Below are 15460 nucleotides of genomic sequence, written 5' to 3' on the forward strand. Positions count from 1 at the left end.
TTTTAATATGTAATCAAAATTTTTGTGCTTCATTTCATGCAGATTTGTTTCATTGGAGTTAGTTTCGTATTAATTTTCCGCAAATTATTGTTTATTTCAGCTAAACAATTTGTTTTATTTTGATTTCAGGTTTAAATGATCCTGTTGAAAAGCAAAGTGCAATGCAACAATCTATTGGTCTCAATGAAGTTAATAGTACTTCTAAAACAATTGTTTCTACATCCTTATCAGAATTGGATCAAATATTTTCTACACAAAACAGTGAACCAAAATGTGACATTAAATTGCCTTTCTCTTCTGCAAATCCAAACTCAACTATGCATGCATCAACTACGAACTCTGTGATAAATGATAGTTATCGCGCCAACTTGTTTTTCAGTGGTGGTGATATAAAAATGCCTTCCCTTACACCATTGCAGTCTTGTAAGTATTTGGTAATTTTTCTCTGAATAGGTATGAGTTGTATACTGAAAGGTATAGCAACATATTCATTAAGCCATTTCAAAAGTTATATAAAACACAAGTTTCAGTTTAAGATATAGATATTATTAATGGTTATTTTAATTTAAGGCATCCGATATATATATATATATATATATATATATATATATATATATATATATATATATATATATATATATATATATATATATATATATATATATATATATATATTACATTTTGACATGTTGAAAAAGAAGACTCTTTGAATTGTTTATTTAGACAGCTGATTGTAATCTTGTGTGCCATTTGTAGGAAATGGGGTGGTTTCTTTCAGTCAAAAGCACTACTTTTAGTCATTGAAATGGATAGAATGAGCAAAAAAAAAAAAAAAAAAAAACATAGACCCAGAAAATACTTTCATTTTTCCCAACAGTTTTTTTTATGTCCGATTTTTCAAACAAGGCGTGGTCTTGATGACGTCACAAATGATGCACTTTGCCGCATCTTTCTACCATGTTTCCACGTTATGATAATCAAGAAGCGAATTAAATATTGCGCTCTACGCTTGCTATCAACCATATCGTTGCCAATACACGTGAGTAAAGATGTGAATTAAATATTTTGCACTGTGAATGGCAATGCTGAACGGCATTTCATCATTTGTGATGTTATCGGCAGAAGCCGTAAACAATAAAAGAGCTCCGATTTAAGTTTTTTTTTTTAATTTTAAACTTAAACAAATTATTTAAAAAATGGTCGAATCCTATGTTTTTAAGCATGTTTTTTCAGAAAAAAAAATATTTTTAAAATTTTTGAAACGACCCCATTATACTGCTTTTATTCTCATGAACTTACATTAATTATTATTTTTTAGAATGTAATATTCAGTAACATATTGGCCAAAACGTTTTTCGTTGGTTGCTTATGGAAGCTATTATTGCTCGCTAATATATTTGCTAATCTAGAGCATTTTTGTTTTGTTTTATTTCTTTAAAAGATTTATTTTTATTAATGCAATAATTGTGTGCCATAACTTTTTGTGTATTTACGTTTATTCAAATTGGTGCCATTGTGTATTTCTTCACATCTACTAGAAATGTAGGATGTCAAATATTTGCATATAATACTAATTCATTATTAGAAAATGTACTTACAAAGAAGTAATTGTAATAATAGGTCAAACTTTGTGCACATTGAAATCTACATGGCATACCATGTACTAGTGTGTGTGTGTTTTAAGAATTTGATTTTCTCCATGGAATGTGGAATTAGTGATATCAGGTTGTGTTGGTGTTGAGAGTAAAAATAGCAACAATATCAGCAATAACTGAATTCATAGATAATATTAAACTTTTGAACTAATTGAAAAATTCATCAATATTGCTTTGAAAAAGAAAGAAAGAGACTTGTATTTGGGAAAATTAAGGAATATTGTTAGCGTTATTGATGTGAAAGTCTTGATTCTCTCTTCTCACCTGTTTCTGTACTATTATTGCTTTTTCTTTTCCTTCCTTTAGCCCCCCTCCCCCTTTTCTTTTGTGTATGTGAAACATTATTCAAAGAAGAAAAACTACTGTTCATGCAGAACTGTTTTGTTAATAAAATCCAGGGGTGATTGTGTTCTAGTAAAATACCTCCAGAGTTTTTGTATTTTTGGTTGTGCTTTTAACTCCCCATCTCTGATTTTTCCTTTTTGCTCCAAATTTTTCGCAATTATGTGGATTATTATTAATAATGTTCATCATGTAGCAATGTGGTCAAAAGTGAAGAACATCCTTTAATAGGTTTCTTTCTTTCTGCTAATTACGGAAAACCCCTTTTTTCCTTGTTAAGATGCCATTCGAAAATTCTTTTATTTGCCGTCTTTATACTTTTAAAGCCTTCATTTTGGAAATGCAATCCTTTGTCATCCAGTATGAAAATCGAATTTTCTCATTTTTGATGGTTACTATGCTTTATTAGGAAGTAAATAAATAAAATTTCTTTTTGTTTTTGTTAAAATCAGAAATTTAAAATTTTCAAGCAAAATTATGTGCGTTTTTATGAGTGGCAAAAAGTTAAAATTTGCGTATCTGGTTTTATTTTATTTGTGCCTCAATTACATCGTGAGGCTCTTTTATAATGTTTTTCTAAAATAGTAGTTCTTTTATCTGCATTTTTTATACTTTTATCTCTTTCATTTTGAAAAGCGTGATCTCTTTGCGTCCTTTATGGGAATAGATTTTTTCACAGTTTTGATGTTTACTTGACCATGTTGAGAGGCAAACAAGTAAAATTTATTTTCAGTTTTATTAAAATCATTAAGTTGAAAATTTTTGAATGAAATTCCTTGATCTTTCTGCGTGTCAAATGTCAAAAAATCATGACCTGAATTGTTTTTGTTTCTATTATTTTAATTTTTTTTATATACATACACTACATCTCTAGAAAGTATTTCACTTCTGTATTAATATATGAAATTTTTAATTCAGATCATAATGTGTTTTATCCAATTAAATTCTTTTTAATATATTCAGTAACAAGTACAATTTTCAATACTGTAAAATATTTATGAGGGACAAACAGAAAATCTGTTAAGACTTTTTCTTTCATCTTAAAAGTATTTTTTGGAGATAATTAATATAATTCTAGCTCAAAAGTAACTTAAACTCATTAACAGTCTAATTAAAAATACAGTCAAATCTCATTATCATGATACCTGAATTTCACGACACTCCAGATGTTATTTCCTTATTTTCAAAGTCCCAAACTTATGCCATATAATATTAATGTTAACTAGCATCTGATTTTATGATAGCGTTTTATGTGACACTTCCATTACTACAACAGGGTGGCGACAGATCAGAGAAATCAGGGAGATCAGGGAAAAGTCAGGGAACTTTATTAATCAGGGAAAAGTCAGGGAAATATCATTGAATTTCGAAAAAATAACAAAAAATCAGGGAAAATTGATTTTATGAAGGATGATCATAAAATCAATTTTCCCTGATTCCGGGATCCCTTTGAATGGATGTCAAAAGGTTTCATCTGTTTTACATAACTATGTCAGTTACATAAGAATAACTACATTACTTCTATTATTTAACTATTACTTGTTATTTTTGCAAAAATTATTATACTGTTTGAAAATTTAGTTCAAAAAAATTTCAATTACTTTATAGGTCTATCATAAATACACATATGTTTTTAAGAGTGATTTTAATAGTTTCTTAAAATTCTTATGCTAAGTGGTTACTGGAAGTAATTTTTTTTTTTTTAATTTTATATAACTTTCCATGTAGAAAAATTTAATATTCTGTTTTGTAGTTCCCCCCGCCCCCCGAAAAAATTGACTGGATATGGTTTTTTTTTAACCATTTTATTAAAAAAACAGCATCTTTTTAAAATTATATCTTTAGTTCAACAACTTTACACAACTTAAAACGCTTAAAATACTGCATTTTATACAAACATATAACGGATTTCAAGTAGAGTAAAAAAAGGAAACCATTATCATTGGTAACGTAAATCAGGGAAATTTGATGAACCTAATCAGGGAAATCAGGGAAAAGTCAGGGAACTTTTTTTCACAGTTCCGGTCGCCACCCTGTACAACACTTTGAGCTGCAGTAAAGTAATAAAAACAACTGCAAAAGGTTATAGTAGTAAGAATTTCTGACAAGCAATATCAGACCCCTGTTGGTATTTCCCATGCCAGCTACCTCAGGAATATCGGAACATTTACATATGTAGGTTCTGAAAGTGATAAGTTTTTAGCCTTTGATATGACGAACAATAGAAAGGGATGCCAAGCAGATGGATTTTAAAACTGGAGGAGGGAAGTAGTAGTAGAAGAGAGAGACCATAACTAATTACTCATTTTTCAGCTGTAGTTGGTCACTGCAAGTTTCTCCCATGAGAGAAAGAGATAAGAGCCCCTCATTAAAGTGACAAGGAACACACGATCTTGTATAGAAAATTATTAGAAAGCATTTTTCCAATTTTGAAAGATGGGGATTAACTTTTAGAATCTTACTGGATTGTAGCAAAAGTGAAGAATCTTTTTATAGGCTTCTTTCCTTCTGATAACTGCAGGAAACTCTTTTTTTTTCATTTAAAAAGCAACTTTGCCAAAAGCATGATTGTTTATTATTAAATTGTTATTCAAAAAAAGAGCAAACCCCGATTCAAAAATATTTTAAACTGATATAAAAAAGAATAAGAACCTTTTTTTCTTATAATTTTAGCCTTTCTCCCCAATAGTTCAAAACTATGTTAGTTGCACATGATTATTAAAAACGTTAAATTATTAATTAATCAATTTATTCTTTAATTTTATTATAAACTGATATTTACAGGGTTCGTACGGATCATGAAAATCCTGGAAAGTCATGGAAAAAAAATAAGCAAATTTCAGACCTGGAAAAGTCATGGAAAATTGAAATTTTCATTCAAAGTCATGGAAATTTATTAAAAGTCATGGGAAAATGTTCTGGACTAAGAGAAAGTAACAGTAGCTAAAAGTGCATTAGAAATCTAGAGTGATTTGACAGTATTGCACATATAACAGCTATTAAAACTGGAAAATTGAATGATCCCAAAAACAAATTTGAATTTTTAAATCTCATTACATCCACTTCTGTAGCAGCTGCTCGTCCTTTTTCCAGTGTGATCTTATTGCTTGGATATCACTCATTTCGTATTTATCATTATTTTAAACATGTTTTATAATTTATGTTCTATAGTAGAGAACTTGCACATTCTTGATTTTGACACGCCTACTCAAAAAACGCAATTCAATTGCATCCAAATTCGTTTCCATCACTCATAAAAACTTAATTACTAAATTTACCAGTTTATCTCAATTTGTTGAAAGTTTTAGAAAATGAAGATCTTTAGTCAGGAGATATAATACAAAAATAGGGGAATTCTAATATTCTAAAACAGTAGTGCCCAACCAGGGCCGATCCTAGCAGGTGTGCAGAGTGTGCACCGCACAAGGGCGGCAAAAGCAAGGGGCGGCCGCAGGCCGCATCATGTAGTTCTTATAATCAAGAAAAATTCCTCAAGATTTTCTCACAATAAGTCGAATAAATATGCTGAATTTTAAATGTTCAATTATCAAAGTAAGTGTCCATTTCCCGACAGCATAGCATAGTTTAAGAAAAATAGAATGTTTGGGAACATTGCGTTGGTTCATCGTCCATTAATATTTACTCTTTACAAACATGCTTCATTTGGTTGCAAAATTTGTGACAAAACGGGAGGGGAAATGAGGGAAATGGCCACCTCCTGAAGCATGAAAGGGTGCTTTCTAAAAGGAGCACCGAGGGCGGCCACTAATGCTTACCCCCCAAGCTTTTATAGACCATGGCCCCACTGAATACTTAACGGCCGTGGCAATCGCTGAAACTCATGGCGACAAAGAGGGCGCCACTGGCTACCCCTATTTTTGTTTCCACTTGGCGTGATTGTGAGCGTTGGCGCTTTGGCATCTGTGATTACGTGATTTCTCGACTTATTATCGGGCGTACGTCATTTGACGAAAATTTTAATTTAAAAAGAAGGAATGAAGAGAAAAAGTGCTAAATAAACATTGTATTACAAAGGTGAAGAGCATTTCTTATTGTTATTTTAATATCATATCAAAGTTATGCGTAATAAAAAATCTAAACTAAACAGAGAAAACATATGATTTTTACTTAAAATTAATGCGTAATTCTTAACATATTTTTTCAAACGCCTTTTTTTTTTAAAGCTTTGCAAATAATTTTCAATTTTTTTTTGAAAATCCCCTGGGGTTTCCTTTTTGGATACAACAGTTCTAAGATTGATGATATATGGCAGGCAGCCCTCATTTCTAACTTTACATGCTCATTTACATGCAAATTTTTTCTGCTCAATAAATTACATCGAAAAAAAAAAAAAAAAAAACACGCTCCGCAATCTGTAAATACATTCATTTCTCAAAGCTTAAGAGGGTCATTCATTGCCCCTTTTGACGCTGATGGGGATTAGAGGGGGGGGGGGATAGGAATTTACGTTAACAATTGCCATTCTTTCCGCTCGTAATGTAGTGTATATTTTACAACGAATAGAATTTAATTAAAAATGTTCGCTTGGGAACAGGCCCGACATTTAAAAATTTCCGGAGGGAGGGGGGGCAAAGGTTTTATGTTCGGGAAAAAAACAACAAAATACGAGCAAAATGCCTAATTTTAGTATGTTTGTAAAATTTAGGGGTGTCATAATTGCCCCCCCCCCCCCCGTGATATCCCCACTTGACAGGCCTGGTTAGGAATATTCTTTTTCAAATGAAGAAAAACAATAGAAAAGTTAAAAATATGATGGCAATTTAAGAAAATGAACCATTAACATAATTTTAAAAACTTTTAAAATCAGAGGGTGACTAATACATGGTTCTACGACGGGTCCGTGGTTCTCGCGCCAATATTTTACGGACACCAAAATAATGTCATTTATCTTTTTCCCCTTCCATTTTTAGCACATCTCATGTTATAATAAATTTAGTGTAGATTTTAGTAGTATATTAGTGCACAATACGCACAGAGATGCACAAACGTTTAGTGCACAAGAGCTATTTCGAAAAAGTGCAGATTTTTTTCCTTATAAAAGGAAATTCATAGCATAATCAAAAAATAAATTTAAAAAAACATGGAGCTAGAAAAAACTTTCATTTTCCCGAAGCTTAGTTTTTAATTAATTTTTTTAAATGTCCGATTTTGAAAATAAGGCGTGGTCTTTATGACGTCACAAATGATGTACTTCGGCGCATCTGTCTACCGCGTTTCTACGTTATGATGATCAAGAAGCGAATTACATATTGCACTCTACGCTTACTATCAATCATATAGTTGCCAACACTTGTGAATATTGTGCTCTGTGAGTGGCATCAGTGAATGGCATTTCATCATTTGTGATGTCATCGGCAGAAGCGTAAACAATGAAAGAGCACCGATTAATGCATTTTTTTAAATATTAAACTTAGTCCAGTTATTTTAAAAAATGGTCAGATCCTATGATTTTAAAAATGTTCTTTCAGAAAAAAAAAAAAAAAAAAACTTAAAATTTCGGAAACGACCCTGTTGCTTCACATGCTTTGAGCATTAAAAAAATGTATATATATACACCCAATCCTCTTTTTATGCGGTGAATAGGGACCGCATAAAAAAATCGTGTAAAAAAAATGCTTGAAACTTCACCAGTAGCTTTAAAAAGTTTTCGCAACTGAGTTAAAAGATTATTTTTTTAGGCGGTGGATAGGGACTGCATAAAAAAAGTCTCACGTAGAAAATACCCAAAATATTATATTTAAACGAAATCAAAATAAACCAAACGATGATAATTTTGCCGACTCCCAAAAAATTTCTGGAATTTTTGGAAAGTCACAGTGACTTCCCATCGGATGCCCCTGTCGACCCTTGATGATACTACCACGCACTCGTTTGATAAATAATTTTCGCTCGTTTTATAAATAATTTTTACAAACTACACAAAAAAAAAAAAAAAAAAATAGTCCGCACAAAAACAGGTTTGGGTGTACACACACACATCCGAAGGCGCACAGACCGGAGAGCGTTCACTTTAGCTCAGGTTCTATCCCCACCCCCTCGGCTCGTATTACCTATTCTAGAAAATCAACAGTCATATTATGACGGGTGCAAATTTCTTAGTCATTTCCATTTCATTCCATTTGTAGAAACAAGAAACCCAACGAGTAGGATCCTATCGCAATTCATGATCGTGAATAACTAATTCGAGCTCAAGCAGCCAAAATTCAAATTATTATTATTTTTTAAAATTTATTTTTAACATTTAACAAATACATGCAATAGGGAAAGAAACTCCTCAAATATCTACACATGAATTTGTGAAACTAATTTTTTTTTAAAAAATGGGGAACAGATTATTTTACAAAATATCAACACTGTTGATATTTTGTAAAATCCTAGCAGGGGAGAGTTCCGTACAAAATTTATTTTGTCCTTGCAAAAGCAAAACAATGATATGATTTTTTTTTACTTGCCATTTTTAAGATATTTTTAAACATACATTCGATTTGCAAATAGCTCGAATGTAAAAAGACCGACGGAAAACTTCGACTTATCGAAAGTTTGACTTAACGATAGTTTTGGTTTTTGATATTTTAATATTAAAAACCATTGAATACTTTAATTAATATGTACATACAACAGACAAAATTACAGAACTTAAGTTTTTTAGCACAATATGCACAGTTTAATCAAATGTATTGATAGAAAAAAATCAAAAGCATGCTGGAACCGCTTGAATAGAGCTGATTCTACTTCAGGAAATGTGCACATCTTCATTCGTTTCAAATTCGGATTGCAAGTGAAGGTGAAATATTTATTCTCCCATAGTCACTTCTTTCTTTCTTTTTTTTTTTTTTTTTTCGTTCTTTCGAAATAAATTTCGAGTAATCTTGGAAAAAACTTCGAGTTGAAAGAAGTTAACTTCGAGTTATTTAGAATAATTAGAATGAAATTAAAGACAAAAAAGTCAAGACTTGATAAAAACTTCGAGTTATAGTAATATTTGAGTTATTGGACTTCGAGCTATCGCAAATCGACTGTATCCTGTAAACATTGAATTCTAGTCATAAAAAAACTATTTTCTGCACTTGAAAAATGAATGAGAAAGGAGCTTTGAACTAGAAACTTTGCAAGAAATTAGATCGCCAAGTTTGGCGAAAATTAGGATATGAATTTTCTGTTGGAAAAATAAAATATACACAGTAGACCGTCAAGAATCCGCAGGAGTCTAGGATCTGCTCTAATTGTATAGCATTAGGAGCAGCTCTAAATATCTAGAATTTCTTAAAATGAAAAAAGGGTGGAGAGGGGGGTAATTTTCCGTTATAGGTACGTACCGGTGCATTTTTTAAGCTGGCGATTAGTTTGAATTTTATTTATTGTCAGGGACTATTTCAAGTTACATATAAAGTACTTATTTGGCGATACCATAAACTATTTTGTCTTTTTAAAGACTTATAAGCGAAGCAAGCATAGAAACAAGATCAAAAAGTCCATTAAAATAAAAAATAATCCCCTGAATAATTAAGTTTCTCCATTAAGCGTAAAATAATCCAACAAATGAAGCACAAAGTATAAATGAGCATGTAAAATTAAATTAAAGGAAATTGCCAAACCAACTTTAGATACCCCATTTACGCATTAAATAATCAGCTGAATAACATTACTGATTCGATTCGAATTGGTTGATTCGGTATATTTCTGAGCTTCTTGCGAAATATTGATGTTTGTTTTCTGTTTCATTTATTAATTAAAATAAACAAGCTTTGAAACTTGTCGTTGATTGGTTGATGCAACCGTGGCTTGTGGAGCCTCCTTGCGGTCAGAATGGGCAAATATGAAGTTTTGAAGTATTTCCATCTAGTGTGGCCATGTTCAAGTGCAGAAATAGTTGCCCCGGTTTAACACAGGAAAGTCAAAAATTGTCAAGGCCTGGTAAGCGCCAGCGCATTCAGTGGGGCCATGTATAGACCTAAACAATAAAGACATTTTATTTATATAAAAAAAGCGATACTGATTAGATACTCTCATCATAAGCATTTCAAACAACAAATTCTATGTTCAATAATCGCCGGGTTTCAGATTAGCTAGGAGGACAGGGTAACAAATTTAAACGAAGCTCCAAAATGAAGATCCCAAAGGATGCAATGACCTCCTTGACGAGACAAAAGAAGGCTTAAAATTGCGTTTCTAGGACTTTAATTTCGGAAAATTTCACTGGTTGAACCACTGATCTTAAAGACCCAATTAAGTCTCTGATTCACCCCTTCCACTTTAACTTAATAAAACATAGCCTAAAAATGTTGGCTCCACGATGTGTTTTTAGAGGACAGCCCTTCCTAATGTCATCAAAAATTGTTTAATGACATTTTTCGGATTTCTTTTTCGAAATTTTTGCAATGAACTTTTTGCGATTACTACCAAAGACAGTCTCAATTAGCATCTTTAGAGAAGCCACTAATCCCACCCCCTCTCACTTAATTTATTGAAAAACAAACTAAAATTGCGTTTTTCAAACATCAGTTTCAAGAACTTAATTTCAGGGAAGGACCCTCCCCGAAAAGGCAGAAGGATCCCCCTTTTCTCCAATGTAATCACTATATCTCAAAATTTCGTTTTTAGACGGTTCTGTAGAGCCACAGAACCCTTCCTGCTTAAACTAGCCTGAAATTGACTTCAGTTTCAAAAAAACAGTTCGTGAGGGTACACTGAACCCCCGCCCGCTCTTAGTCCCATCGTTATCAAACAATGCCTAAAATAATACGTGTTTGGGACTTCAATTTCTAAAAAAACTCAGGAGGAGAACTGCTTAGCTTATGTAACTTTTACCGCACTAGGGCATACCCAATACCCATTAATCGTTGAGGTGGTGGACAAAAGTCTATAGTTGTATTTTTCAAATATTAATATCGAAAAATATCCGCCGAAGCTTCCCAGTTTCGTTAACGTCATCAAAGATAGTATAAAATTGCGCTTTTAGAAACATCCGCTTGGGAGCCCCAAAACCCTTCCTTCCAAAAAAAAAAATAGCCTACAATGGATTTTAGTTCTGAAAAATATTTCGGTTCCGGAATATTTTCACGTTTCCCCTATCGTTTTCAAATACAGGCAAAAATGGGTTTTTGAAACAATAGTGCCGAGAAATTACCGGAGGACAGCCGCTAGATCCCATACCGTCACCAAAGACAGCTTAAATTTGCGTTTTAAACTTCAATTTTGAAAACTTCCGATAGGAGACGCTTGAATATTCCTCCTTCTAGCAACGTCAAAAAGGTAACCCAAAATTGCGTGTTTAAAACTTCAGTTTCGGAAAATTTTCGGGAAGAGCGCCGATCCTTCCTACGCTACGGTCACAAAAAATAGCTTCAAACTGATTTCAATTTTGAAAGAATTTTAGGAAAGAACGTCAACATTACTATCTCCTGAAGTCTCGAAAAAGTTCCTAAAATTTCTCCATGCACCTTGAGTATACCCGACTCTTTTTTCCATGCAACCGAACACAACCAAAGATTAACTGAAGCTATTTTTCATATGACAATTTCGATAATTTTCTCGGAGCAATCCCCCCTCCCCCTCCTCCGTCCTTCCTCTGATCTCACCGAAGACAGACTATAAAATGCGTTTTTAAGAGTAGTAAATTCTAGTATCTATTACTTTCTTCAAAGATATAAATTGTACCTAAAGAGTTTCTTACCATAAAACTTTTCTTCCTTTTTATAAGTTCATCATTCTTCTGTTTTTTTTCTTTCTTTTTACTTTCTTCTATATCTAATATATAGAAGAAAGTATTGGATTCGTGCAAATTTTCGAATTTCGAATTTTGACGGATTCGAACGTTTTGAGGTGTGCTGAGTCCATTTCGACCATTTTTGGAAAATGTCTGTCTGTCTGTGTGTGTGTATGTATGTATGTGTGTGTGTGTGTGTGTGTGTGTGTATGTATGTGTGTCACGTCTGTGTGTGACCAGTTTTTTGTGGCCGCTCTACAACAAAAACTACCGCATGAAATCGAACGAAATTTAGTACACATATGTGCCCCTATGTGAACTTGTGCCCATTAGTTTTTGGCGCGAATTCCTCCAAGGGGGGTGGAGCAATGGGACGTTTTTTGAGTTACGCGTGCTTGCTATTCCTCAGGAAGTAACTGGCGGAATCAAACAAAATTTGGTCCATATGTTGGTATTAACAGGAACAGGTGCTGATTCAATTTTGGTGTCAATAACTCAAACGGGGGTTGAGCTATAGAACGTTTTTTGTCGTCAATTGTGACTGCTTTATCTCAAGAAATAATGAACGGAATGAAAGAAAAATTTATCGGCAAGTAGCCCTTAGTGGGTATAAGAACTGATTTTATTTTTGTGTCAACAGCTAAAAAGGGGGTAGCGCAATCACCCGTTCTTTTTTTCCATTTTGAGTGCCCTAGTAATGCTACGTTCTGGTTGAAATTTGGAATATATGTGAATCCATATGTAAACAGGCTTTGGTTCTATTTTGACGCCGATCGCTCCAAGAGGTGTTGATTTTTTTTTTTTTTTTTTTTTTTTTTTTTTGCGAATAAAAATATTTTTATTAATGCAACAATAAGAAAAATAAATCGTAATAGATTGTCGTCTGCGTATTTCTCGTGATTTTAATTGTATGGAAATGATAGGAAATATTATCTCAATGATTTAAAATTTTTAACTGTTGCCATCTTATGTTTGCTAACAAATAAAATATTTGTAATTCATTCAAGCAAGGCTTTTAAAATAACTTTCAATTTTCGCTCTTTGCTTTGTTCTTGCAATAATTCAGACATTGGGATGGTCGTCAAGTTTTCGCATGTGTAATTTTGTTTTTGTTGGGAATATTGCTTCCTCGTCAAGCATGGGGAGGGATCAGAAAAAAAAAAAGAAAAATATAGAAGAAAGTTTCGTGATGGCCACAACATACTAGTTTGAATTAGAACTTTGTATAGAAATTTGAAGAAAGATTTATATGGACGTTAAAAATTAGTCAAAATCTGCAAATTACTCTTGAGGGGCGGCACATTAGGTCTTTGCACGCGGGCGGCCGACACCCTAGGATCGGTCCTGTGCCCAACATACGGCCTGAAAAACTAATCCATGCGACCCACTGCTTCGTTCAATGTCAGGAATCCAACACTATTAATTTATCTGCATTTGAGAATGTGCAAATAAGTTAACAAGTACATTTGAATCAGAAGATTAATTCGCTACTGAATGTTTTTTTTTTTTTTTTTTTTTTTTTAATATCTGGTTTAGAAACACAAGTTTACTGAAGTATGTGGTTTTACTTTAAAAAACCAAAATACTGTCAAATTATGTGGATGATTAAATGCACTGTTGACACTAAAATGCAACTTTTGAAGCAAATTTATTGAAACTTAGTAATGACTCATTTAACCTTTCTCCCATTCATTATCATTCTGCCCTTTTACAAAGAAATTTTTAGACATTTAATTATCATTTTATTGCTTTCACTGTATTTTACTTTACTTAAATTTATGTGATAAAGATATAATTATAGTTTAGTTTTTTAGGTGTACGCAATCATGTTAGGTGTTTTCAATCATAAGTAAGTGCTTCAATGAGGTAGCGGCGTTCACATAGAAGTTTTGCTAATGCTCATTGCCAAAAATTGGCAAGTTTGATATTAAGTAGTCTACTATTCTCTCCATATAACAAAGTCATGAAAATTTTTATGAAGTCATGAAAAAGTCTTGGAAAAGTCATGGAATTTTTTCATCTAAATAGAGTATGAACCCTGTATTTATTTATGACATCTTAAACTGTTCTCGTGAAGACAACGCTCTGGCCAGAGGCGTGCGCATGAGGGTCATCAGGGGTACTGCAGTACCCCCATTACCTAAAAAAAAGGGAAGAAAAAAAAGACGTTATTAAGAGTCCGGAGCGTCATAATGGTTTGCTGTGATGTGCAGGTGGCTGAAATGAGAATGAGGTGGCTGTGGCTGATGGGAAAGGTAGCTTCTACAAACCAGATTCAGCTTCCACGTCACACACTCAGCTTTCATCATTTCTTCTTGATAAAAAAATAAATGTTTTCATGAAACGGTGCTGCACTGCTGTGTTTTGTGAAAGCAATTCTGGTTCTAAATTTGAATGAGAACTCTTTTTGACACCCTTCAAATTGATTTTTACCTCTTTTTACACGAATGAAGTTCATAACATTTTAACACGAAGTAAAAATATCAAGGAACATTATACTTTTCATGAAAGAAAAACAAAGATGCTCGTGTGAAAACTTAAGGTAATCGGTGGCGTCCTATGGCGTCTATGGAATCTATAGCATTCCCAGTGGACTCGAAGGACGGCCCTCCCTCTACAGCATTTCATGAAAATGCATTAATGAAAATAACATGTAGCAATTTATTATGAAACATTCGTAAGTAAAATATTCACTTAGAAATAGGGCGATCTGAAGAGTTCTCCCTTAGAAAAATCTTGAAATTGTAGTTGTAAAAACGCAGTTTTAGACAATGTTTGATACTGCAGGTCGTTGGGAATGAGAGGTTCGGCTTCCCTCCCTCGCTAATTTGCAATTGAATTTCTAAAAATGCTGTTGTAGATCATCTTTGACTATTTTAGAGAGAGGGGACTATGGGTCCCCCCCCCCCTGACATAATTTTTGAAATTATAGTTTGAAAAACTCACTTTTAGATGATTTCAGGTGATGTTTAGAGGGAGGAGAGATTCAAGGCCCTCTCTAGAAACTTTTTGAAATGGAAGCGCCAAATATGTTTTTTTAGCCTTAAATATACTTTTAATGTTAGAGGAGGAGTTTTTGAGGACTCTCACTCGGAAAATTTATGAATATGAAGCCAAAATTTAATACTTTCTTGAATGTTTTTGGTAAGAGAAGGGGAGACAATCCAGTGTAGTAGTACAGTGAAACCTGTGTATAACAATACTGTTTAAAACGATATTTTCCTTGGTCCAAGAAAAAGGTCAGCTTGAATAATCGAACTGGCTGTAACGATAACCTGTCTATAACAATATTTTTTTAGGTCCCAACAGTATCGTTGTAGACAGGTTTAACTGTATTAAGAAGACCCAGGAAATGCGCCATGCACGCAACATTTTTCTTTTCTTTTTGAGGGAGGGGGGGGGGGGTGGCATTGGGGATTGCCTCTTTTACCCTTCTAGCTCTATTGTTACTACTTTTCTTTGAAAAAATATTTAAAGTAATTAACTTTAAACTCATATTTTTCGAAATAATCTCGGCAAATTACGGCCCTTCTTCTTGTTGCACCCTTGGCCAGAGTCCCTCTGTACTAAAAGGTACCACGTCAGTCAAATGTATTAAGTATTTTTACTGAGACCACAAACAATCCTATTTCAAACAAATAAAAATATCAGACTGGAAATAGAAATTATCTTTATTTTAAATGAAAGCACTCAAATGGTTTTAGAGAAGAAAATCTCGCGAATGGTTTTCTACAAT

At 33.0% G+C, this 15460-nt stretch overlaps 1 protein-coding gene across 1 annotated transcript in view; it reads left to right on the plus strand.

The window, feature by feature from the left end:
- Positions 1-15460, plus strand: part of LOC129225826 (ADP-ribosylation factor-binding protein GGA1-like) — an 80305-nt gene that overhangs the window by 39837 nt on the left and 25008 nt on the right. Inside the window, exon 11 of the mRNA XM_054860340.1 lies at positions 130-423. Coding sequence (XP_054716315.1) covers positions 130-423 — 294 coding nt within the window. The remainder of the gene's footprint in view (positions 1-129; positions 424-15460) is intronic.

This window comes from Uloborus diversus, chromosome 7 (assembly GCF_026930045.1).
Source record: "Uloborus diversus isolate 005 chromosome 7, Udiv.v.3.1, whole genome shotgun sequence".
Classification (NCBI taxonomy): Eukaryota; Metazoa; Arthropoda; class Arachnida; order Araneae; family Uloboridae; genus Uloborus; species Uloborus diversus.